Source organism: Eurytemora carolleeae, unplaced genomic scaffold (assembly GCF_000591075.1).
Source record: "Eurytemora carolleeae unplaced genomic scaffold, Eaff_2.0 scaffold227, whole genome shotgun sequence".
NCBI lineage: Eukaryota > Metazoa > Arthropoda > Copepoda > Calanoida > Temoridae > Eurytemora > Eurytemora carolleeae.
In genome coordinates, this window is record NW_019396557.1 from 13268 (window position 1) to 38254 (window position 24987).

General features: G+C 32.9%; 3 protein-coding genes across 3 annotated transcripts in view; 2 read left to right on the forward strand and 1 right to left on the reverse strand.

Annotated features, from left to right (window-relative positions):
• The first annotated feature begins 310 nt into the window (after positions 1–310).
• LOC111705468 (laminin subunit alpha-1) lies at positions 311–12012 on the forward strand. Its single transcript, XM_023478026.1, has 14 exons — positions 311–525; positions 1381–1852; positions 2507–2590; positions 3067–3190; positions 3888–4010; positions 5734–5843; positions 6092–6114; positions 6246–6893; positions 7526–7866; positions 7976–8111; positions 8745–8932; positions 9444–9644; positions 9781–9855; positions 11066–12012. The coding sequence occupies exons 1-14, from the start codon at positions 441–443 to the stop codon at positions 11267–11269; spliced, it is 2814 nt and encodes a 937-aa protein (XP_023333794.1). The 5' UTR covers positions 311–440; the 3' UTR covers positions 11270–12012.
• Positions 12013–12775: 763 nt separating this feature from the next.
• LOC111705469 (aspartyl/asparaginyl beta-hydroxylase) lies at positions 12776–21922 on the forward strand. Its single transcript, XM_023478028.1, has 12 exons — positions 12776–13063; positions 14135–14241; positions 15593–15665; positions 16086–16138; positions 17628–17721; positions 18350–18431; positions 18782–18867; positions 19215–19324; positions 19562–19599; positions 20066–20157; positions 21045–21146; positions 21489–21922. The coding sequence occupies exons 1-12, from the start codon at positions 12946–12948 to the stop codon at positions 21920–21922; spliced, it is 1389 nt and encodes a 462-aa protein (XP_023333796.1). The 5' UTR covers positions 12776–12945.
• Positions 21923–23896: 1974 nt separating this feature from the next.
• LOC111705472 (balbiani ring protein 3) overlaps positions 23897–24987 on the reverse strand; it is a gene marked incomplete in the record, with an annotated part of 2992 nt that continues 1901 nt past the window's right edge. The window contains 1 exon segment of the mRNA XM_023478031.1: positions 23897–24032. Within this exon segment, the coding sequence (XP_023333799.1) occupies positions 23972–24032 (61 nt within the window).

A 24987-nucleotide genomic window follows, 5' to 3' on the forward strand; every position in this document is an offset into this window, starting at 1 on the left:
ACATAAACATAAACATAAACATAAACATAAACATAAACATAAACNCCCATCAAATCATTTATTTTTCCCAATTCAGCAAATAAAATCCTAAAAAAAGTAGCATAAATAACTTCTGGGAAAATTTTTTTCAAAAGGGGAGGGGAAGAAAAATGATTTTTCGAGAAAATATACACCCCTGAGTTGACCTAATCACGGTCCTTTTAACTTTCATTAGAGGTTTATAGAATTAAGAATCGGATCGTTAAGTTACAAGGATATAGGAATAAAGTTTTGCGGAAAATCCACAAGCTAATTCCTGTTATATTCTGCAGGCTGAATTATCTGAGCTGGAGGTGGATAAGCTGAGTAAGATCAGCTCTGACCAGCTGGAGAAAACCAGGCTTATCCTGGAGTACGGAAGCAGGGTAGGAAATACTATCCAAACCCTGGAGAAGGATATTATGGATCTAGTGATATACCTGGATAATCATGGTCGTGAGAGAACCTCAGCGGTTAGTCTCTCAAGAGCTCTGGCCCAAGCTTCAGGAATAAACTTTTTTAACATTTATTTTCTAAAATAATTTTGATAAATTATGTTATCAGTAAAGTCCACAGTTAATTCACTCTTATTTTGTTTGTTCCATTTTCTGGGCAATTTTTTTTTTAACTTCAGCATCCAGAAGAACTTTTTTCACAATTATTTTTTAAAAATGTGTTTAATAAATTATCATAGTGCATTTTATAATCTTTGAAAAATCCATAATCATTCCATAATGTTTATGATTTGTTGTACACACTGTGATAACTGTGCCCACTTGGACATGTCATTCTAAACTTCTGTAATAAGTTCTATGACCTAGATCATAGAGAGAATTGGTGACTATAATTCTTTTTTAAATAATAATTGTAGGCCTTCTATCTACAAAGGAACTGGTTCCTCGTCGCATATCCAAAATATTTTTCTAGGTCAAATAGTTCAACTTTGAAATATCAAACCATTATGCAGTTGACTTTTCATGTGTTCGCAGGTCTTCTTTAACATTTAAAATGCTACAATAGCACCAAGAAACAGTGGAATTGGAAGACGACGTTTATGCTTAATAAATGATTTTGAATAAGCCAAATACAATTGTACACTTGCGGACACCTATTTCAATTAATCTGTATGTGAAACTCTGCTTTCTATAAACAACATCAAATACACTTAACAGATTGCTGTTATATCAACTTCCTATTCCACAGTTTTCTGTTTCCTACTGTTTTTACAAAAATAAACATGAATTAATAACAATAAACATTAGATTTGTGAATGGACGATTTGCTGAACATAATTAAAGGGAAAAATCTGAATTTCATCTTTTTCTCTATTCCCAACTAAGAAAGTTTTTTATTGTATTACAGATATCTTGGCTGGAATTAAAGAGATAGATTTTACAGAAACTGATATACGATCTAGAACTGAACTTAGCGAAGCCAGGATCTTGTATGATAAGGTTCAGCTTCTTATATTTGGGAAGATTGAGCTGAGTTCAATCCAGGAGAAGGTTGACACAGTTGACAGTCTTGTGAATGATCTGCTTCAGTATATAAATCAAGGGATGAGCTCGGTAAATCAAGCAACTCAATGGAATCAAAATAATCAAAATAAAATCAAGGAAGTGGATTCAAAATGTCGAGCAACAGCGGAACTAAAATCCAATTCTAGTCAAGCATTGACGAACGGAAGACAGCTGGTTGAGGAAGGACGAACCATCCTTGATTCGTCTATGAAGCATTACAATGAACTAACAAATATCCAGGGTAGGTTCTTAAACAGAGAGAAGGCACTAGAGGAGAGAGAAATAGGATTATCCAGGGTGGTGGAGGACTACAGGTACAGATTAAAAATATTGAAAAACAAATGTAAAAATTTTATTAGTTTAAAAATCCAAAAGCTTTTTGTATCATAAAGACATAAATTTTTTAACGAAATGAGAGTCGCTTTACTGATTTTTAATATTCAGGGATATATAATTTTTGGTGGCTAATCGTTTCTATTATTTTTTATTCATTTGAACTATTGATTTTCTAGATATATATGAAAAGATGTAATAATTGGTTTTACCTTAAATCTTTTTTTTCAAACTATAATTTTTAGTTCAAATACACACTACACATGGGCAGTTTAAATCCTTAAGTGTTCATAAAATCAGTAGAATACAAAACAGTGATTTAATCAGAATTGTACATGCCATTCATTTAGAGAATTGTCGTCTTCTAAATGAGATTACTGTGGTTGTGCATTGAGTCTGTTGATGACAATCATAATCTTTAAAATTAATAAAAACTGTTTGCTATATTGATGATTACGAGACTAAACAAAGACGACTTTCACTCCGATTTAAACTTGGTATACCAGTGTACTTTTTTTCACAGTATACACAGCTCTTGGATTTTCGACCTCAATTTTGACAGTTTTTAAATTCAAAAGTTTAATAATAACGACATCTCTTCTCTCTAGTTCTATCTTTAAAATCTGTGATTTTAGGACTAGGTTTAATCTCCCATGTCAAGCTAACGCGGAGAAACTGTTTGCATTTGCTCAGAGACTTGAACGCATGTTTGACAAAAGGTTTGTTGTTAAAGGGACTGATATTGTATTTTAGAATACCTTTCGTTTAAAAACAGGGGCATGTCCAATTAACAACGGTCCCCCTTGAAATACTCGCAAGATCAGTATTATAAATATCTGAAAACGGTTGTAAGCAAAAAGTTGCTGAAAAATCTTTAAACCAGCGGTTGAAAGTAAAAAAGTCCTGAAAAATCTGAAAACCAGCGGTTTAAAGCAAAAACGTTATTCAGGAAAAATTATATTTCATTAAATCAAAATAATGTTAAATTGAATTTTAAAATAAAGACATTAAGATTGCTGTAGGATTTTGTGGAAACATTTTGCTCTTAAATGCATACCAAAAAAGTATTTAATTTTGAGGTACTGATAAAACTATTTACTTTTCAGCAACGTTAATTACTCATCAAATTACCGAAATGTCGTCTTCCTATTTCAAAGTTGTATTGCTCTAAGTATTTGTATATTTGTTTGTTCAGAGTTGGGGTGAATGCCGACCAGGCACTTCAAGCTGCTAACTCCTACAAGAAGATTATTGACGCTCTTCAAAATGCCAGGATAGCAGCTAGAGAAGCTCTAGAAGCTTCTATTACTACATTTAAGGTAGAATAATGGCTAATGAAGCTCTAGACGCTTCAATTACAACATTTGAGGTAGGAAAGCAGCTAAAGAAGCTCTAGACGCTTCTATTACAACATTTAAGCTAGGAAAGTAGCCTTAGAATCTCTAGAAGCATCTATTAAAATATGTGAGGTAAAAAAATCAGCCAAAGAAGCTTTAGACGCTTCAATTACAACATTCAAGGTAGAAAAACAGCTAGAGAAACTTCAGAAGCCTCAATTACAAAATTTAAGGTAGGAAAGCGGCTAGAGAAGCTTCAGAAGCTTCAATTACAACATTTAAGGTAAAAAAATACATACAAAACTGTTAGAACACAACAACGATCGCTTCTTAATAGTTGTTGAGATGAAGGTTTAAGGAATCGTTGAAGGGATCGTTGAAGGGATCGTTGAAGGGATCGTTGAAGGGATCGTTGGAAAGGAAAACTCCTTGAAAGAAGGATCGCTTGACGTTGCCTAGCTCTACACTCTACAGTCCTCTTTTTTCTCGCCTGCTCAAGGAATTTTTAAGAATCACTTAAAGAAAAAACTTTAATTGATAAAAAATCTATTTTAAGACATAAAAAGAGGAATAACTCCATCACCCTTGCTAAAAAAAAGACTTAAATGGTTACGCAGTGAATCGTTCATGCTACTCTATAAATTGAGGGTCATTTAAACTTTAAATACCCTGTGCTTAGGAGGTTGACCCCCCTGGACGGATGAACCTGAGATTTAGAACGGAAAAGGCCCGACTCCGCTCTGAGGATCTCAGGCAGGAAGCTCATGGTCTCGGGAAGAATGCTGATGATATGGGAATACAGGGACAACATTTGATTTATAGCGAGATATAGTTGAACCACATAGACTTAGTTCAACCACATAGACTTAGTAAACCACATAGACTTAGTAAACCACATAGACTTAGTTCAACCACATAGACTTAGCTGAACCACGTAACTTATATGAACCACATAGACTTATTTCAACCACATAGACTTATTTCAACCACATAGACTTAGTTCAACCACATTTACTTAGTTCACCACATAGACTTAGTAAACCACGCTTTCTTAGCTGAACCACGTTTACTTTGTTGAACCACGTTTACTTTGTTGAACCACGTTTACTTTGTTGAACCACGTTTATTTTGTTGAACCACGTAAACTTAGTTGAACCACGTAGACTTGGTTCAACCACATAGACTTAGTAAACCACGCTTTCTTTGTTGAACCACGTTTACTTTGTTGAACCACGTTTATTTTGTTGAACCACGTAAACTTAGTTGAACCACGTAGACTTAGTTCAAACACATAGACTTAGTAAACCACGCTTTCTTAGTTGAACCACGTTTACTTGCTTGAACCAAGTTTACTTTGTTGAACCACGTTTACTTTGTTGAACCACGTTTATTTTGTTGAACCACGTAGACTTAGTTGAACCACGTAGACTTAGTTGAACCACGTAGACTTAGTTGAACCACGTAGACTTAGTTCAACCACATAGACTTAGTAAACCACGCTTTCTTAGTTGAACCACGTTTACTTTCTTGAACCACGTTTACTTTGTTGAACCACGTTTACTTTGTTGAACCACGTTTATTTTGTTGAACCACGTAAACTTAATTGAACCACGTAGACTTAGTTCAACCACATAGACTTAGTAAACCACGCTTTCTTAGTTGAACCACGTTTACTTTCTTGAACCACGTTTACTTTGTTGAACCACGTTTACTTTGTTGAACCACGTTTACTTAGTTGAACCACGTAAACTTAGTTGAACTACGTAGACTTAGTTGAACCATGTAGACTTATTAAAACCACGCTTTCTTGGTTGAACCACGTAGACTTAGTTGAACCATGTAGACTTATTAAAACCACGCTTTTCTTAGTTGAACCACGTATACTTTTTGAAACCACGTAGATTTAGTTGAACCAAGTTTACTTTGTTGAACCATGTTTACTTAGTTGAACCACGTAGACTTATTTAAACCACGTACACTTAGTTGAACCATGTATACTTACTTGAACCACGTATACTTAGTTGAACCACGAAGACTTATTTGAACCACACTTTCTTAGTTGAACCACGTTTACTTTGTTGAACCATGTTTTTTTTAGTTGAACCACGTTTACTTGGTTGAACCACGTAGACTTTGTTGAACCACGTAGACTTAGATGAACCACGTAGACTTAGTTGAATCACACAGACTTAGTCCCCACTTCTTTTTGTGAGCTGAGTCGAATCTGAAGAGAAGCGGTTTAAACACATTAGGACCCATTATAACTGTAAAATACAAAGACGACTTTTAGACTCAAATGTTTTTTCTCTAATTACTTATGACCAATGAACATTGAATATGAAACACGGCAAATTTGCAGTAAACACTTGACATTCCCCTTGCTAATTGATTTTCAAGTTATTAGCAAACAAATATCTGCATTGTAACATAATAAATTTATTGAAGATTGTTTTATTGTCGTCTTCCTATTCCACAGTTTTATGGATATCTATGTAAATCTCGCGATTAATTAAATCTTGTCCCAGATAAACAGCTTGAAACTGGAACTAGAAAAGAATAAGTTTGATTTGGAACAGACGGGTCAGCTTGTCGCAGATATAGGACAGGAGTTGAAGCAGCATGATTATGTATCAAGGTAGGATTATATCATAAATATTTGTAACTACTACCTGTAACCAGGGTTGACATGAAAAAATCCGGCCCAAAAAAAAACACACAAAAAATAATAAAACCAATTCTAAAAAACCCACCTTTAAGTGAGGTTTTTAGGTTTTTTTTCAAATTTTTTGAACTATTTATGACTTTAAATAGTCCAATGATTATAAGACAAAGCGATTTTGCTGTGAAAACAGATCCCATTTAACTCGAACGTAATTTTACAAGTTATAAGAAGAACTATTTGCTTTGTAATAACATAAAATATTCTTAATTATTACTTGACTGTCGTCTTCCTATTCCACAGTTTTCTTGTTCTGAGAACTGTACATTTTGTACTGCTAAAATTGCCTGAGCCTGAAAACAATAATTAACGCATAAGGTGATGAGAGTACAGGAGGTGAATGTCTCCGATCATATGATGTTGGATTATCTCCATCCACCCATAACGAGATCAGTATCATCTACGGGATCGAAACCGAGGATCGAGATGCTCTTCTAGCATTCCTTCCTACTGGGAAGAGAACAGAACAGGGAGGATTTAATTTCATAGCGCTAGAGATGATTGATCGTAGGATTAGATTTGTTTGGAACCTGGGTTCAGGTACACAATCAATCACACACAATGTTGTTATTGAGAGTGCAGTACGGTTAGATCGGCAGGATACACTGTGGTACAAGATTACAGCTGAGAGGATTGGGAATATCGGTAGGTTAAATGTTCGAAAAATTCGACCAAAGTACGATCTACCTGAGTACCATCAATGGGTTGTGGGAGAAAGCCCTGCCTCCTCGAATATTCTGGCTGTTCATGAGACGGATAAGCTGTGGGTTGGTGGTGCACCCAACTACTATAAAACAGCTGATCTGAAATCTGGCGGGAAATTCAACGGAGTGATTTATCAGCTGATGGTGAACAAGAACAGGATTGGGCTCTGGGATTTCTCTTCGAACTTTGGATGCAAGGAAACCTATCCAGGAGTAACTGATATAGTTAACCAACATTCATGTCACTCATTCTCTGGCTCAGGCAAACAATTTAGAATAATAATAACTAACTTAATCCATTGAATTTACATATCCAATATCCATGGAACTAAGGAGAAGGGGAGAGGGATTGTTTACATTGTATTACTATTAGTGATAGGACAGCTCAAAAATATTTACGGTCAGCTAGTTCTAGCCAAAGAGCTTAAAGAGCAGGTATTGAGATTAATACGCAAAATCAGACGCCACAATTAATTTAAATAAGAAGCCATAGAATGTCGTCTTTTCTATAATTTAAAAAGATTTTAGGATTTTTTAAGCATTTCCATCACCAGAAACTTGCGTTTTTTACGTAATTTGTCGTTAGAAATGCATAACTTTAATATCTTTTTAAATAAACTTTATCTTAAAACAGATTGCAATGTAATTGGTTAAAAAAATTGGCAACTTAAAACCAAAGTTTTTTCGGGCCGTGCTCACGTTACTGACCTAAAATTCTGCTTTAGACTATTGAGAACTCTAGGTCACGATCAACTTCTAAAGTGTTTAGGTTTTAGCCTAACCCCCTTCATTTTTCCTTAACATTCCCTTCAGAAACCTCTCGAGGTCGAAAACAGACTATACATCACCAATTTTACCAGCGTAAGCTATCAAATCTAAATTGTTTGAATTCAGGTTACGCAACTCAGGATCAAATACGCAATTACGATCCAAGATATTACGCAATATCCTTGGAGTTTAAAACTTTTGATGAGAATGCTCTACTGCTGATGGTGGTTAACCATGAAAACCAACAGAATATGTTGATCCAACTCCAAGAAGGGATGGTCAAATTCATCATAGATTATGGAGACAATGTTAAGTTGGAGTTTTCAACTAAAAATACGTACAATAGTGGGCAGTGGGTAAAAATCGAGGCTGGGAGGGCATACAGGAAGGGGGTAGAGACAGGGGTGCTCAGGGTTACTCATAGCGGGGTCAGAGAAGATTTAATGGATACACTTCCATCATTAAAGGTAATAAACTGATTAGTTAGAGAGATAGAACTGTTATGTATTAGTTATGTTTTATACAATTTCTATGAAAACATGATTAAAAACAGTTTTTACTTAGCAATGTTTTTAGGTTCGTGAACTTGAGATGGGAGGATCTAAACTGTATTTTGGAGGTGTTCCTCCTGATTTTCCATACAATAAATTCCCTAATATGGTCACCAGAGCTTTACTTGGGAATATGAGAGGGATAACCACATCTAATCCAGGTATTATTAGAGGGATTACCACATCTAATCCAGGTATTATAGGGATTACCACATATAATCCAGGTATTATTAGAGGAATTACCACATCTAATCCAGGTATTATTAGAGGGATTACCACATATAATCCAGGTATTGTTAGAGGGATAACCACATCTAATCTAGGTATTATTAGAGGGATTAATTACCACATCTAATCCAGGTATTATTAGAGGAATTACCACATATAATCCAGGTATTATTAGAGGAATTACCACATATAATCCAGGTATTATTAGAGGAATTACCACATATAATCCAGGTATTATTAGAGGGATTACCACATATAATAAAGGTATTAGAGGGATTACTACATATAATCCAGGTATTAGAGGGATTACCACATATAATTCAGGTAATATTAAAGGTATTACGACATCTAATCCAAGCATTATTCGGAGGATTACCACAAATAATCCAGGTATTATTAGAACGATTACAACATCTTTTCCAGGTTAGATCCAATTGTATTCTAAATACTAAGGTGTGTCTAAGTTTTCAGGAAATTGCTAAAACTACTGCAAGCTTATTGTGTGTGTTTTTATATAATATATCTGAATTAACTTTTGTCTTTTATCAAGCATGGAAAATATTTAGGATCCAACAGCTTGATGAATCCCTTGTATACAGAGCAAGGACGGATGAATCCCTACTACGGAGTGGATCACTATTGTGAACACAAGATCCTGAAATCTGTTCTATGCCGGGGTCAGGGACATATTGAGGTCAAATCTCAACCCTTGAGACGAAACAGCAGCTTTGGATTCACTTTTAAGACAAAACAGGTATGATATTGTAATTGTATACAATCGTCGTCGTATATATCAATACAATGAAGAAGACATTCTATTTTATTTTTTTATTTTACCAAGCTTTCAAATAACTTGGAATAAATGATGAATGGAAACAAACAGAAGCTGCAGTCTGCAGTCAATTAACAGATTCTTTTAATGTTTACTTGCTCTATTGTCATTTGGAAAATTTTTTGTTAGAAATCAAAACCTAGATAGAAAAGTCGTCTTAATTGTATTGATATAAATGCTGACCACTGTACCATTCTTTTCTTCATAATGTATAGACATTTTAGCCTAAAGGGTTAATCATTGCCTTGCCATTTTTTTACTTATTAATATTACTCATTAATCTGATCATAAACTTCTATAATGATGGCAACCTTTCTAATTTTTGTCTTAAATGATTGTTATACATATATGTCGTCTTCTTTCGGAAAACTTTTTTTTTCCCTTTTATTGTTAGCTATTTTATACCTTTTCTTGATAACATTTCTTTTATCAGGGAAATGGTGTGATTCTTCTCTCTACCTTCCTTGGACAGCCGAGCGGGAGCATTGCGGATTTCTACTCCATCTCTCTAGTTGATGGGCGCATCCATCTTGCTTTTGGGAACAGTGCTGCAGACATTACAAGGTTTACCACTGATGGCATTTACAGTGATGGCTTCAGCCATTCTCTTTTTGTCAATAAACAAGCAAATAAGGTAAAAAAAATTACATAACTTTTTTTAAAAGATATTATCACAAAAACTTTTACTTAATGATGGTGATGACAAAAATAATAATAATTCTTAAAATGAAAATAAAATTGATAATAATGATAATAATAATAATATTTAGGTAAGTGTATATGTTGATGATGCCCGGGTGGATAGAGGAGAAATTCTGCTTGATCCTTCAGCAGTTAATATCAAGGTAATTATACAATATACAGGGTGTCCCAATAAGCATGGGAATTCAGTGACAAATTCGATATCGTCTTTTTAAATAATTCTTTGGTTTAGTATAGTGATACCTACTGAGAAAGCTGTAATCTGTAAGAGTTTTGTCTGCTATTTTCACATTTATTTTTATAATTTGACTGCATAAGGGTGTGCTTAGTAAAACAAGAAAATTGCAGTATACAAACAGAGTAAACTTGTCCGTCTTCACTGTTCATCTTTCGGAGACATTAAAGACACATCTTTACAGTCTTTTACCCTGTTCATAAAATAAACTCTAACAGACATAATACTATTATGGCTTTTGAAATCAGGTATTACAATACTAATTCATAACAAAGGCGATATTGAATTCGTCACTGAAATCCCATGTTTTGGGACACCCTGTACAATCCTTTATAGGGAGTAAAAAAGAGGAAAAAGTTAAGTGGAGTGTCTGTCTAGACATGGTAGTTGACCTCAGAGTACTAAGTAGTATTGTAGAGAAATTGTTTAAAAAGCATTTAAGAACTTTAAGAGGTTTGTACAGTGTATAGTTGCTAAGAACGAGCGCAAAATCAATCTTAAAAGTTAAAATGCCGCACCACAACCTGTCTGGGGCGAGCGCCAGGAGGATTTCTATAAAGATCGATTTTGTGCTTGTACTTAAATTATACACCGTACAAACGTCTTACAGGTCGAAAATAATTTAAAAATAATGTCTCTACATTATTACACTCTCAGGTCAACTACCATGTCTAGCCAGACACTCCCTTTTTTACCAAAGTACATCAAGTACATTTTTCAAGAAGAGAGTTTTTTCTGTCGACGAAAAAATATTTTTAAGTATGGCTACTGCACATGAAATTGAATTGTTTAAGAATTGAAAATTATTTGCACAAAGAATTTACAAACTTTGATTTTCTAATTGCTATATCTATTGAACCAGATGTCGTAGACCTTTATATCTAAAACTATGAATTTTTTTGGATCAAAAATCTAAGTTTAAAATATCACAGGTTTACAATTTTAAAATCCAAGTGTGTCGCAAAAACTCAATTCATTTAAAATATTGAGAAAAAAATGGCGAGAATTTTTTCTTTGTTTTACACAAAAATTATTATTGAGATAATTCTAAAAATACTGTTTTTGAAAAAAAAAACTTTAACACTTTCTTTTTTTTAAGTATTGAAATTTTCGTTTAGGCTCCGGCAATGGGAGGACTATTCTTGGGTGGAGTTCCTTCCATCATTTCAGATCAAGTTCTATCCTTGAATATGTTACCGACGTCGGACAATTTTGTCGGAGTAATTCGAGATTTTGCTTTCATCGACGAGGTTTCTGTTCGTATTGTTGCGATGAATGAACCAGTTTCTTTCTTCAATGTAGCAATCGGTAGAGGGGCTTGAGACACATTTGTTAAACTTTTAAACTTATGATAACAGATAAATTTTGCAACTTTTTATATTATTCAATAAATATTTAGCTCTTTTATATCTTTTTATTTGACTATTATTGTCTGATTGTGGATTTGATGGAGTAATCTTTGTGAATCAAATTCAGGTCTGTAAACGAAATGCCTTTGTCAATTCAATTTACTCCATTTTAAAAGAGGGTCTACCCTATTCCCAACGGTACCCTTGAAACTTTTATCTTAAAGTTTATTTCTAACAATTTCGCCATTGTCTTTTATGCAGCAGAAATGCCCAAGCCATTTTTGTAGAAAACCTAGACGATTGAAATCAATTTTCAAAGAGAAAATGGATATCTCATTCATTCGTTATCAGATAATTCTTTCAATATCATCATTTTAACATTTGAAGGCTAGGGACAATCATTAAAGACAGCCATTACTGTGATTTAATGGACTCAAGCTCTCAAGCAAAAATCGACGAGAATGTTGCCAATTACTACTTTAAAACCTAAACTAACAACAAGTAGTTTATAGTGCTAAAATGTACATGAGAATGAACAGAACAGAAAGTAAAAGAGAGTTAGAATGGGAAAATCAAAGTCCAAGGCGTTGCAACACTTTAAAGTCGACCCTGTCTTAAATATTGATTAGCCATTTTATGAGCAGGCTGATTTTTCTTCCTACAAATAAGTGTATGTTTGATAAAACTTAAAATGTATTTATAATTCTAATATTTTGTTTTGTTTTTGAAGAAAAATTGAGTAATAATAATAACATGTCCCTAAAGGAAGGATGACTTATAATTATAAGAATGTGGAAGGGTAGATGGGAAAGAAGAGTAGGGTGGAGGGATAGGAGAAAGGGAAAGTTATTCAACAGACATTTCGTGTTATGGACATTTATGTAATGTCCATCTATGTAATGTCGATTTATGTAATGTCCATCTATGTAATGTCCATTTATGTAATGTTCATCTATGTAATGTCCATTTTTGTAATGGACATTTATGTAATGGACATTTATGTAATGGACATTTATGTAATGTCCATATATGTAATGTCCATATATGTAACATATATGTAATGTCCATTTATATAATGTCCATTTATGTAATGTCCATCTTTTAAATGGTTTCCCTAAAATTGTTTCAATGCTTAATACTTGTTTATAGTTCCGGTCTTATAGTTCCGGTCTCGTGGTTCCAAGTTCTCTCCATGGTTGCGGATTGGTTCACGTATATCCAGGATCACCTGGAAACACGTTGACGAGGGGAGGAAGACCAATTTCTAGTCCGAGCCACATTCTCCTCATTTTCTCGTCCGAGCCACCTCGAAATTCTCGTCCTTCTCACCGATAGAACGTCGTTAAAGGTAAATATTAATTTTTTCACAAATTTTAAATGTGTTTGGGAAAAATTTGATATTTTATTTTTGGCCCAATGTGGCAAAATTTTCAATAAATAATTTCTCTTCAAGGATGGGACGTTCACAGATATTCTTGGAAGGACCATGTGGCTCAGACGAGGAAATGAGGAGAATGTGGCTCGGACTATATATTGTTGTAGTTGGCCATCCTCCCCTCCGTAGATCTTAGTTTCACACATACATAAAGATATAGTCCAGTTGTATGTCAACATTCTGCATGACTTAGTTTGATAGAATAAGATAGAAAATGGTGAAGATAACTTTGTTATTTTTGATAATACAATTCACTCACAAATGTTTAGCGGAACCTGAAGACACAGGAGCCTCCCAGTTTTGTACACTCAAGTCAGGAGAAGAATTAAATGGTAAAATAGATAAGTAAAAACCTGCTTTTTTCTTCACTATATTTTTCTTAATGAATTTAAGAGGAAATTTTAAGTAACCCTTAATTTTGAGTGGAATATTGGATTAATTAATCTAAAGAATTAATTAGACATCATAGTTAAAATTAATTCTGTTCAATTGTGTTTGTTTTTTCTCGCGTAAAAATTACTGGCATTGTCAGAATTAAACAGTTTTTAAGATAGAAAAAAGATGATGTCTTTCCTAAATTGTTACTCAATTAAGGTTTCTAAGGTACTGTTTGGAATTGAACATGCTGCCTTCTAAAATAAACATAGGGACACTTTAAATTATGTGAACAGTCCCTTTAAATATCATTTACAAAACCTTATTATTCAGCCACTCTACTAAAAATTCTGATTATCTTGATGTTTTAAATGAAGAATAAACCTTAAAGTATTTCCTTTGACAAATTAATTAACAACCTTCTCAAATATCGGAGAACATTTTCATTTTTTTCTTGTCTTTTTTTTGTCATATTTTTTTATTTTTTATTTTTAAACCTAATTTGTTCTAGTAAAAGCGTAATTTCAAGTGACCCTCTTTGAAAAGATAGCAACGCCCGATTTTAAACCTTCATCGAATCAAAAAGGTGGAAGATATCGTCGTTTTCTCACTCACTCAGAGAACATTTTCATTTTTTTCTTGTCTTTTTTGTCATATTTTTTTATTTTTTATTTTTAAACCTAATTTGTTCTAATAAAAGCGTAATTTCAAGTGACCCTCTTTGAAAAGATAGCAACGCCCGATTTTAAACCTTCATCGAATCAAAAAGGTGGAAGAAATAGTCGTTTTCTCACTCGAAAAGTTTTTATTTCTTTGAGTTTCTCCATTGCAAGCAAGAAATGTCCAAGTCACTTTTGCATTAAAACCGCAAATGAAAAATAAAGTAACAAAAATATTGATATCTTATTTTATTTAGACAAAGCGTTCAAGGGTACCGTTGTAAACCGAGCACTGCCATCTTCGCATGGACGGTCACTTGAAATTTCGCTTACAGTCTCTTTAAATTAAGACTTCATCTGTATTTGTAGATGAGAACTGCGGAAGTAAAACAAAGGAAGAAGAGAAGAAGGAAGAAGAAAACGAGGAAATGGAGAAATATGAAAAAATAAAATGGACGACTGCAGATGATTACAAGGTATCCTCGTATTATCCACATTCTTTATTTTTCGTGTCCGTTATGTTCAAAGTGTCTCCTGTATCCCCTTGTATCCTTATAAATTATTCCCTGTGACTGTATCCCCCTGTACCGTACTGTATCCCCTGTGGCTGTATCCCCCTGTAACGTACTGTATCACCTGTGGCTGTATCCCACTGTACCGTACTGTATCACCTGTGGCTGTATCCCCCTGTACCGTACTGTATCCCCTGTGGCTGTATCCCCCTGTACCGTACTGTATCCCCTGTGGCTGTATCCCCCTGTACCGTACTGTATCCTCTGTCGCTGTATCCCCCTGTACCGTACTGTATCCTCTGTCGCTGTATCCCCCTGTACCGTACTGTATCCTCTGTGGCTGTATCCCCCTATAACGTACTGTATCCCCTGTGGCTGTATCCCACTGTACCGTACTGTATTACCTGTGGCTGTATCCCCCTGTAACGTACTGTATCACCTGTGACTGTATCCCACTGTACCGTACTGTATCACCTGTGGCTGTATCCCCCTGTACCGTACTGTATCCCCTGTGGCTGTATCCCCCTGTACCGTACGGTATCCTCTGTGGCTGTATCCCACTGTACCGTACTGTATCCTCTGTGGCTGTATACCCCTGTACCTTACTGTATCCCCTGTGGCTGTATCCCACTGTACCGTACTGTATCCTCTGTGGCTGTATACCCCTGTACCGTACTGTATTCCCCCAGTACGCTACTGATGCATTGGAGATCGTTTGAAGGTCATTTCTTATATATTTTAAGATGTTAGACTTTGAAAAGGCTCAACAAGAATCTAAATGTAAATACTATTTCTAAATTTTATGCTAGACAAGTTTGTTTTTATTACATTAAAGAAAATCTTTTCTCTAACTAAGGTTATTATGCAAGGAAATTTTGATAATTCACATAATAGCTTCCTATGACCAGAATATTTCGTTGATTTTTTATGTGAAAGATGGATCCCATGTCAGGCTTTGTCATCCGTCTTGTGTTTACATTACCGCCCAGAGACAGTCCACTGCAGTACAAAAGATGCGTACACCTCTGAGATAACTTTCCTTGCATTATACCCTTGACTCTGACCAAAGATATTAACCAAAACGGTTATTTAAATCGTTTTCCGCTTTGAAAAATCGTTTTGTCTAATTTCTTTGATCAGAGAAATTAAACCAGCAATGTGTTCAATATCTCTCATCTTTGTGGAACACTTTATACGTCATGAAACCTGAAATTCATAAAACTGACTTGAAAACAATGCCCATGTCTGCAGCAGTATCCCTATTCTTATGAAAGCTTCTGTATCTATACTAAGATGTTTACCATTAATATTTCAGTTACGAGATATATTAGACGCGGGAGATGATAAAATTGGAACTAAGCCTAGAGAAGCAATTAAAATTTTTTCAGGTTTTTTTAAAATCATTGTAATTTATATGGATCATTGTAATCATTGTCATCATATATTTAAAATAAGCAATCTCAACTAAACCAACGTCGGTAACAATAATGATCAGTCAAAGAATGCAGCAAGGGTTGTCTAAATTTAATCATTTACTATCATTGTCACCATCATCTTTGTCACCGTTATGGCAATAATCATTGACCATATCATTATTATGATAAAAAATATAATCATCATTATCATGGTTCATAACAATAGACCAATTCCTATCATTGAAAGCATACAAAAAATTGGAAAGCCTTAAATTCAAATGATGGACATTATAATTGTTATCATTATTCACAATTACACTTTCTTGATATCATCATCAAAAGTTGTTAAACTATACTTAAACGCATTTTTTGTATTCATAATGTTTCTTTCAGAATTGTTAGAGTCTCATCCTAATTCACAAAGAGCTAGATACTCGTTAGCAAAGGTATAACTTTTAGAAAACCATGCATGTATGGCCACAAACTAAATCATTATATCATGTCATTAACACCATTATTAGTATCTTTACTTTATTTTTTATATAGAAAATAATATAAGATAATAAAATGATATTAACCCTATTCCTTCTGGGGGGGGGGTCAAGTTGACCCCCCCCCTGTAGTGTTTTTTACATAACTCAAAAAGTATTGGTATAAGGCAGTTGAAATTTTCTGAATTTACCTACATACCCAAAGCCCTCCATTTAGGCCTAAAACCGGGCTTTAATACTAACTGCCTGAGTCCTCAGGCACATTGAGGTTCTTCTGTATCTTGAGCTAGGGCTACGCTCTGGTTAAAAATAATATCAAAAAAGTCTCAAACCCTCTCGAAAAAGGAAAGTTTTTGGCTCAAATACTTTATACCTCGCCTCCCTTCAACCAGTAGGGTTATAAATAGTTATAAAAGTAATTATATAAATAATGGAAACTGTAACAATTATTGATTTTAGTTTTAATTATTAAATAACGACGACGAAAAATAAGGTAAAAATTATACAGTAATCTAAGTACGAACATATTGAATTTCTTATTTTCTCTGAATTTATTTGCAGATTTCTTCAAATTCTTCAAATGTCGTCTTTTCAGTAATATTCACGAAAATCTGCAAAACATCTTTGTGAATAATGAGAAACCAGAATAATGAGAAAATAGAAACTAATAATTGAACAAGATTACTTATTTTCGATGATAAGATTAATTTTTATTTTCTCAACCTGTTCCTAGACAACTAATTAGTTTAATGTAGAATTTTTTTTAACATTTTATGTCGTCGTTATTTAATAATTTAAAAAAACGAATTCTGAAAACGTATCCACCCCCAAAGCAGGAGTTTTGAACGTAGAATTTGCGCTCAAACTCAGGATTTACAGATCTTTAAAAAGTTTAATATGTCTCTAATGAATCCAAAAGAAGTTTTCCACAACACTGCATACTCAGTTCAAATACCTTAAATAGCCGGTCACTAACTTTAAACCCTGTCCGATTTATCTCCATTCTTAGACGAATAGCAGAAAAATTTGTAATAATTGTTTATCATTTAATAAAATCCATGAAGTAACAAAATTATCCCTTTTTCTCACGTTTTTTTTTCTATCAATAATTAAAGTGGAACTTTCAAAATTTTAATTATCTAAATTGGTTTTATCAAGTATAAGTTTGAGCCTTATATCAAATATTGGTTTAGCCGTTTTGATGTTTATTGGATACAAACGGACAAAGAAACACCCAGGCAAAGGACGTATATATATTATATACTAGCTGAAGTGCCCGGCATTGCCCGCAGAATTAAGAAAATAAGAAAATTAAATAATTTGAAAAAAATCGATTTTTTTAGCCCTTAAAAAATGTCAGTCCATTCGGTCCAGTCGTTTGGCCGGCTATAGGGAATATATATACGAATGTCTTGTTTTACTACACAGAGATGTATTTTCTTAGACTTATCAAGTAATGGTTTGGAGCTCCAATTCTACAGAAGAAAAAGAAGAATTCTGTTCTAAATCAGTTCAACATCTGAAGCATATTCTTAATGGTAAATAAGAATAATAATACAGAACACTCCCTCTTTTCACAGAAAATAAACGCCATTTAAAGATTTTTCTTACCTATTAGAATTATACGGTGGCCTTGAAGTTGATTTTCTTTCTAGTCGCTTAAATGCTCTTTCACACCTTAACAAATGTTGTTAAATATTGTTTATTATTTCTTTTAAGTAAATTTGAATTTATAGCAGCATCAGATCAAATATTATAAGTTTGAGAGGTTTACACCTTTTGGTTGCAAAGATAATAAGTATTATGAAGGGATATGTTCGACAAATAAAATCAAGAACTATAAAAAACTAAGACTCATACCTTATTATGAGTTTAAAGTTGAAATTTTTTATTCAATATATTAATCTTTAAAAAATACATTCTGTAGTTTTTTCTACTTCGCTTGGAATGAAAGATAGATAAAGCTTACTCTTTATAAAAGATAATTCAATGTTAGAAATGGGCATAGAGAATAGAATATATAGAGAGGAATTAAAAGAATCTCTCGGTATGAATTTTTTCAGTCCCTTTCAGATTATTGGGCGTACAGTTTAATATTTTGTTTCACGCTACAGATCGTATTTTTTTGAGAAATTATAAAAAATTGATCAATTTGTTTCTATGCAGATATAAGCAGGGAAGTGTTGAATAAACATGTAGCTGGATCCGCTACTCATCTTTATATTGATTTAGCTCAACACGATTGCAGGTAATTTATATACACTACAGTACAATACAGTACAGTACGATTGCAGAACTAAACAGTACATTACAACTGTAAAGTATAGTGCAAAAGGCAAAAATTAATTTTACATCAATTTGAATTATATTTCCCGCAAGGTTATAATGCAAGGAAAGTATTTCAGAGGTGTACGTATCTTTTGTACTGCAGTTTACTGCACAAGACGGATGTCGAAGCCTGACATGGGATCCCTCTTTTTTATATAAAAATTCAATGAAATATACTGGTCATTGGAAACTTTTGTGTGAATTATCAAAATTATCAATATTTAATGCATCTATTCTTGTTCACAAATTTACCTTTTTGATTCTTTCCAGAAACGGGCATGAGCAGATTGTAGATGCAATGCAGTATCATGAAGAAATAAATTCTACCTTAAGTGTCCTCACTTTCTATGCTATAGGTGCAGTATATATACATATACTATAGATAAGGCCGGGTGAAACTATTTGCCACTGATCAAAAATGTAAAAGATACCGTCGTTCTTCTGACTCGAGTTTTTAATATGAATATTTCTCCAATTGCTTCTTATAAGCAAGAAATGCGCAAATCACTTTATTTATCTTTGCATAAAACCCGCAAATAAAAATAAACATTTAAATTGCTAAAAAACATGGATATCTAATAATTCATACTTGATCAGGCAACGCTTTTAAGGGTACCGTTGCGAATCAGACATTGCCATCTTTACAATTAAAGAATGTCACTTGATATTACGTTAACATTCCCTTTGTTAAGAAAATGTTTAGAACAATTTATCTGTGGAAAGTATGATGAGTGCGCAAAGACAGTAGAAGTTGGTCTAGAGAAGTTTAAAGACGACTTCTTTCTCAAATTGATGAAAGCAACGTTGATGAAGGTGAAAAAAGAAACATCTACATTTATACTTTATTATAAATGACAAGTTTGAGAAATCAAATTTTACTTCAAACTTAACTTAAAATGTTTAAACCATGAGCTAAGTTCCTCCTAGCTCCTTTATCAAAACTTAAGAGAAATCTGTAAAGGTGTTCCTGTATTATGATCGGCGGACGGACAGACAATATACAGATTAATTCCTTAAATACAAGATAATAATATCTTTTTTTTAATCCAGAAAAGAGGAGATACAAAAGATGGAAATAAGTTAATACGGTAAATCTTTTTTTCCTTTGAATAAAATTTTAGCTTATATTTTATTAAATTTATTTCTAAAATAATAAAAGAGCAAAAAAAATTTGACGAAGAATGGGATTTGTTTATTTCAATATAAGAATAACTGTCATTATTTCAACTATAGCCGATTCACATTTATTTTTAAACGATAGAGAAAATTTTATAAATAAAAATATCATCAAACAAGCTGAATTTTACAGCTTTGTTTGACGGATACACTTTTTTACAGGGTTTGTTAAGAGTGACTCTTTTTTCATAATAGATTGGTGTGTCAGATTCATAGGGGAGTATTTTTTACGAGAATAGTATCGATGATTTTTGCTCATTAGATCAGATAAAGGTTTACAGGGTACCGTTGTGAATAGAACATACCCTTTTTCTCTTCCTTTAAAGTAATGGAGAGTTGGTAAAATAGCACAATCAATCTCTTTAGTTAATAATTTAGATCCGTTGATATTGAAGAGGTGTTGGAAAATCTACCTAAAGATAGGGCTGTAGAAATGAAGGGAAGAGCTATCATGGATCTTAACTATTTATGTAAGTTTTAATACTTTTACCCCCCCCCCTTCCGCTTCACATTACCTGTACATTATAGCACTTGTGCTATAAAGTTTAATTGGTTCCCGGATTTTCTCCAAAAACGATATTTTCAAAATGATTATTTTCAATTGAAATGAAAATAAAATTGAAATCAACTTTATATTTTGACTTCTGCTTTGTTTCAAAGCTTAATTGATCTATGAGAAGTATTTCTAACTAAGTAGTTTCAGAAGTTCAGGATAAAAATTCTTTGACAATTAGAAAAAGTGTGAATAGCTGACTCGCATTTTGAAAAAAAACACACGACATTTGAAAAAAATAGTCTTTGAAAAATAATTAAATTTTGTATAGCCTATGGATTTCCTTAATTTATTTTTAGATAATTTGGTCCAGTCGTTTGGGTAGGCATAGCTAACATATACATATATATATATATTTAACCATGTTTATTAACTGAAGAGTGTCAATCCGAAACAATTTGAATAATTACATCTGAAAACTCAGAAGCTGCTCTGATTATTACTTTACAGTAATATATATATGAGCAAAGTGCTTAATTATATATAGATTAAAGAATTGAGTCTTTGCCACAAACTCAAATTTGTTACCTTAGATACTCAAACTTAGATTATTTGGGCAAAATTTTGTTATTTTGATGATTATTTAATAAAATTCATGATTATAAATAGTACAATTGTTAACAAAATTTAAAAGAAAACTCAAATTTTTCTAGACGATGTGTCTGTACTACTTTAATAATATCAAATCATAATGCTTCAAAAATAAAAAAAAATCTGAAAATCAGAAAAAGCGTAATTTAGGTCTTGAAATGCGTAATATAAGTCTTGAAATGCGTAATTTAGGTCTAGAAATGAGTAATTTAGGTCTTGAAATGAGTAAACAGGGAAAGTCTGCTGAAATGGATTCTATGCTAAAAGATTCTTCAAAACTTCATCTTATTCCATCAAAATACCAGAGATGCATTGGTAAACATTTTTATCTGAACATTCTTTTTAACTTATATTTTTTTGAATTAAGATTTTTACCAAAATTCTATAAATAATTAGAATCTTAATATCCATTTACTTCTTGTTCGTACATCTACCATCATGTTAGGCTAATTTTGAAAAAGAAACATTCTAAAATTTTTTAAGACAGAGCCTCTATAAACTATTGACGTAACTTTATGTGAACCTCCAATTAAAATGTGACATGCCTAATTCACAACGGTACAAATGAAACCATGGTTTAATCTGTATGTAACACTTTCCAATATTTCTTTATTTCTAATCATTAATTTTCATCCTTATTCATTAGAGATATTTCAGACTACAATCCAAAGCTGACGGCCAAACCGGTTTGGAGTGTGAAAGATCTGAAATCTAAAAACAGATGGTTGAGCAAACAGAGTTTGGTGACTCCAAACCTCCTTTCAAGGGAGCTGAGCCTAATCCAAGATAGTTGGAAGGATATCAAGGTGGAGATTGACCCCCTGCTGCTCAACCTGACCTCTGAGTCCTGGTGGACGGATAGCTCCATGCTGGTGAAGATAGGAAGGATGCATCAGTTTATCTTCTACAGCTGGGGGAAAAAGAAAAGAACCTCATGTTCTCTAACCCCGAGAATATGCAAGCTGTTGAAAAAGTTTGAAGGAGCTAGTAACTGTAAACAATGCAGTCAGAAGTTAATTGTTTTGGAGGAAAACACAGACCTGGCGACACACGTTGGACCTACAAACAACAGATTAAGGTATAAAAGTTAATTAAATCTGTCTTTAATAATAATCTTTTGGACATTTACGCCGAACTAAAGTAAACTTTCTGTCCGCAAGCTTTTTTTAAAGCCCAAAGAGGTCACAATTTTTTTTTCTTTTGTAGTTTTTCCAAATAAATTCTATTAGCAGCAAAAATCAGAAAAATAAAACATGTGTATTATGTTATTTTACAAAAAATAATACCGCACAAAAAAACGTACACGATTCACAACAACAGTACCTTTTAAAACTTTAAACCTTTAAAATAATGTGGAACATATGTCGTGTTTTTTAGAAGAAAGGAAACGCACAAAATTTAACTAGTTTAAAGATAAAAAACTTCAAAATATTCTTCATCGTTGCTTGATAAAGATTTAAAAGCTATATCGTTGTAAATCAAAAAGTTAAACTTTTGCTTGGAATATAAAAAGTCCCTGAAAATATTTATTAAAAAGATGAGGACAGACCAAAAACTGAGAAATTAAAAGAAATAGAAAACTGAAATAAGCCGAATATCAAGAATTTGAGCCGAAGCTTGAATTTAAGCCGCGGCTCAAATATTGTTGATTCCACTTAAAATTGTATTCAGTTTTTCAAGATTTAAGCCGGTTTTTGGGTGATTTAACCCTATCCCTGCTGGGGTACTTGAAAACNCCCTCCTTCTATTCAATTCTCCTTGATAAAAACATTCTATTTTCTTGTTTAGCCTTGTCATTTATGAAGACTTTTACGGAAACCTAAAATAAAACAATTTTAAGGTGAACTGGTTGCTTTTGATGATAGCTTCGAGCACTCTCTATTCAACCCTGGGGATAGTCGCCTAGTTCTACTCTCTGTAGAGTTCCTACACCCAGATCTTGCTGATAAGCAGAGAAACTTAAATCAGTTCACAGAACACTTGAAACATGTTTTTATGCTTTACTAGATATATAGATTGACCTCTTTTTATTCCTTGAAAATTCGTTTTTATGATTTCTGCCTGGGTGAGAACTTGTACCTCTGAATATATAAACTCTGGGATTAAGTCAACTTTGCCATTGCAGTAGAGTAGAGTTCTTGCAACCAGAGGAACAGTTCACAAAAAATTTAACACATATTTTTATGTAATACTACATGTTTACCATGAATGAAATATAATATTATACATTTTATATGAGCAGAAAACATGATACATCAGAATTGTCAAGATAAAAAAACATATATGCATAAGTTCATAGATAACCCTATGTGTCTTATTTACAAATATGTTTTCATTTTCATAATTGATAAATTGATAAAAATTATATTGTTTTTATTAATTTTTTTATTTAAAATATTCCATACAGATTCAAAATAAAAAATATAATTGTTAAACAAGTGTCAATTTTTTAAAATATTCCATACAGATTCAAAATAAAAAAAATATATTAGTGTTGAAACTAATTATTTTTTGAAAGTTTTCTATTTTTGTCGATATATATTTCAGAAATGAATTTTTATTTTATTTTCTGTGTTTTCCACCAATCTGTAACTATCATCCAAGGACAGAGGTATTTAATACTGTGTATTCTTAAATCCCTTCTATCTATAGTCTTTTTATATACTTTGTGTGTTAGTCTGTCTGTTTGTATCTAATTCACATCAAAACGACTGATTAAATTCCTGTATCCTCCCCCTTGTATCCTTCCATCCTTCAGAGCGCTTTTGTATTTAGGCACCTAATGCCTTTACCAAAGAATGAAGTCAATACCATTCAATACCATTTTCACTTGAGAAAGCTATGAAAAGTTACATTTTCCAGATTTTGTCGATTTTGAAGTGGCGCAACGTCTTGGCTTTTGATTTTACTGTACTAACTCATTTGTGTTTTTTTTGTATCCATAAACATTAACGTGTAGAACATGGAGAAAACTCTTGCTCTAAATTCTAGTTTTTTAGAAGTAATTGACAAAGTTCTCAAAGATGTCGTTGTGGCGATTTTTCGGCTAATCAAACTCACTTTGGTATCCTTATAATATTCCTTTTATTATGTGTAGATATTTATTTGGAAAAAATAGATATTTGCAGTTTAATCTTATTTTAATTAATGTCTTGTTGTTCTAGCTCTTCTCTTCTTGATTTCCAGTACGAGTCAGGATTTCTAGGGTAAAATTATCATTAAAAGTATTGCTAAAATTTGAAATGATTTAAATACAGTGGTCAGCATATATATATATATAAATTCAGTGTGGGTTACTGAAATGGTAATATTATGCAATATTCATCATTTATATTTGTCTAAAGCAAATTTACATTAAACAATATAAAAGTTTGCTCTTTCTCTGGATATCGCATTTTATGATTGACAGGGTTTGCCAAAAAAAAACAGGTGTAATACACAACTTTTAGCATAAGTATTGTTTAGATATTCAGAGATGGTTTTCAGAAATGGAGTTTCTTGGTCCCAGTCTAGCGTTTTACGTTTTCTAAAAATTGGTATGATGGCAGCACTGCAAGGCTTGATAGATTTTCGTGCATTGCTTCGAAACTAACACTGGGTTGGCAGAACTTATGCAGTTTCTTTAGATTTGCTTTATTTGACGGTGAGATATATCCTCTTGAGCCGATTTCAAAAGGGTGAACAGACACATCCCTTGTTGTTATATCTGTGATAAAATGTTCATACTTGTTCATCTTTTGAGATTTGTTTCCAATGTGACAAATTTTATAACCTGATAATTCATTGATACTTAAATTTTACAATCCCTTGGCGTGCTCTCTCGTTTAGCCATACAAAGTCTGTATTTGAAAAAGTAGGCCCGGTACTTAAAATAAACCGGAGTTTATAATCATATATACGCCGACCACTCTTTATTTAGAAGCATTTCAGTTTATTGTGCATTTTGTATTGATATATATGCTGACCACGGTATAATAAAGTTGAACAGTATCTTTATTATAAATACTTATAAAAACCAAGGAGAATTGAATAGATGGAGGGGGCGATAGGGTTTCCGTACACTTTGCTGTGACATATTTGGACTGCTGGAGAACTAGTTTTTGCGTAATAACAATAATAAAGATTGTAAACAATAACACAAATGATAAACAGACAT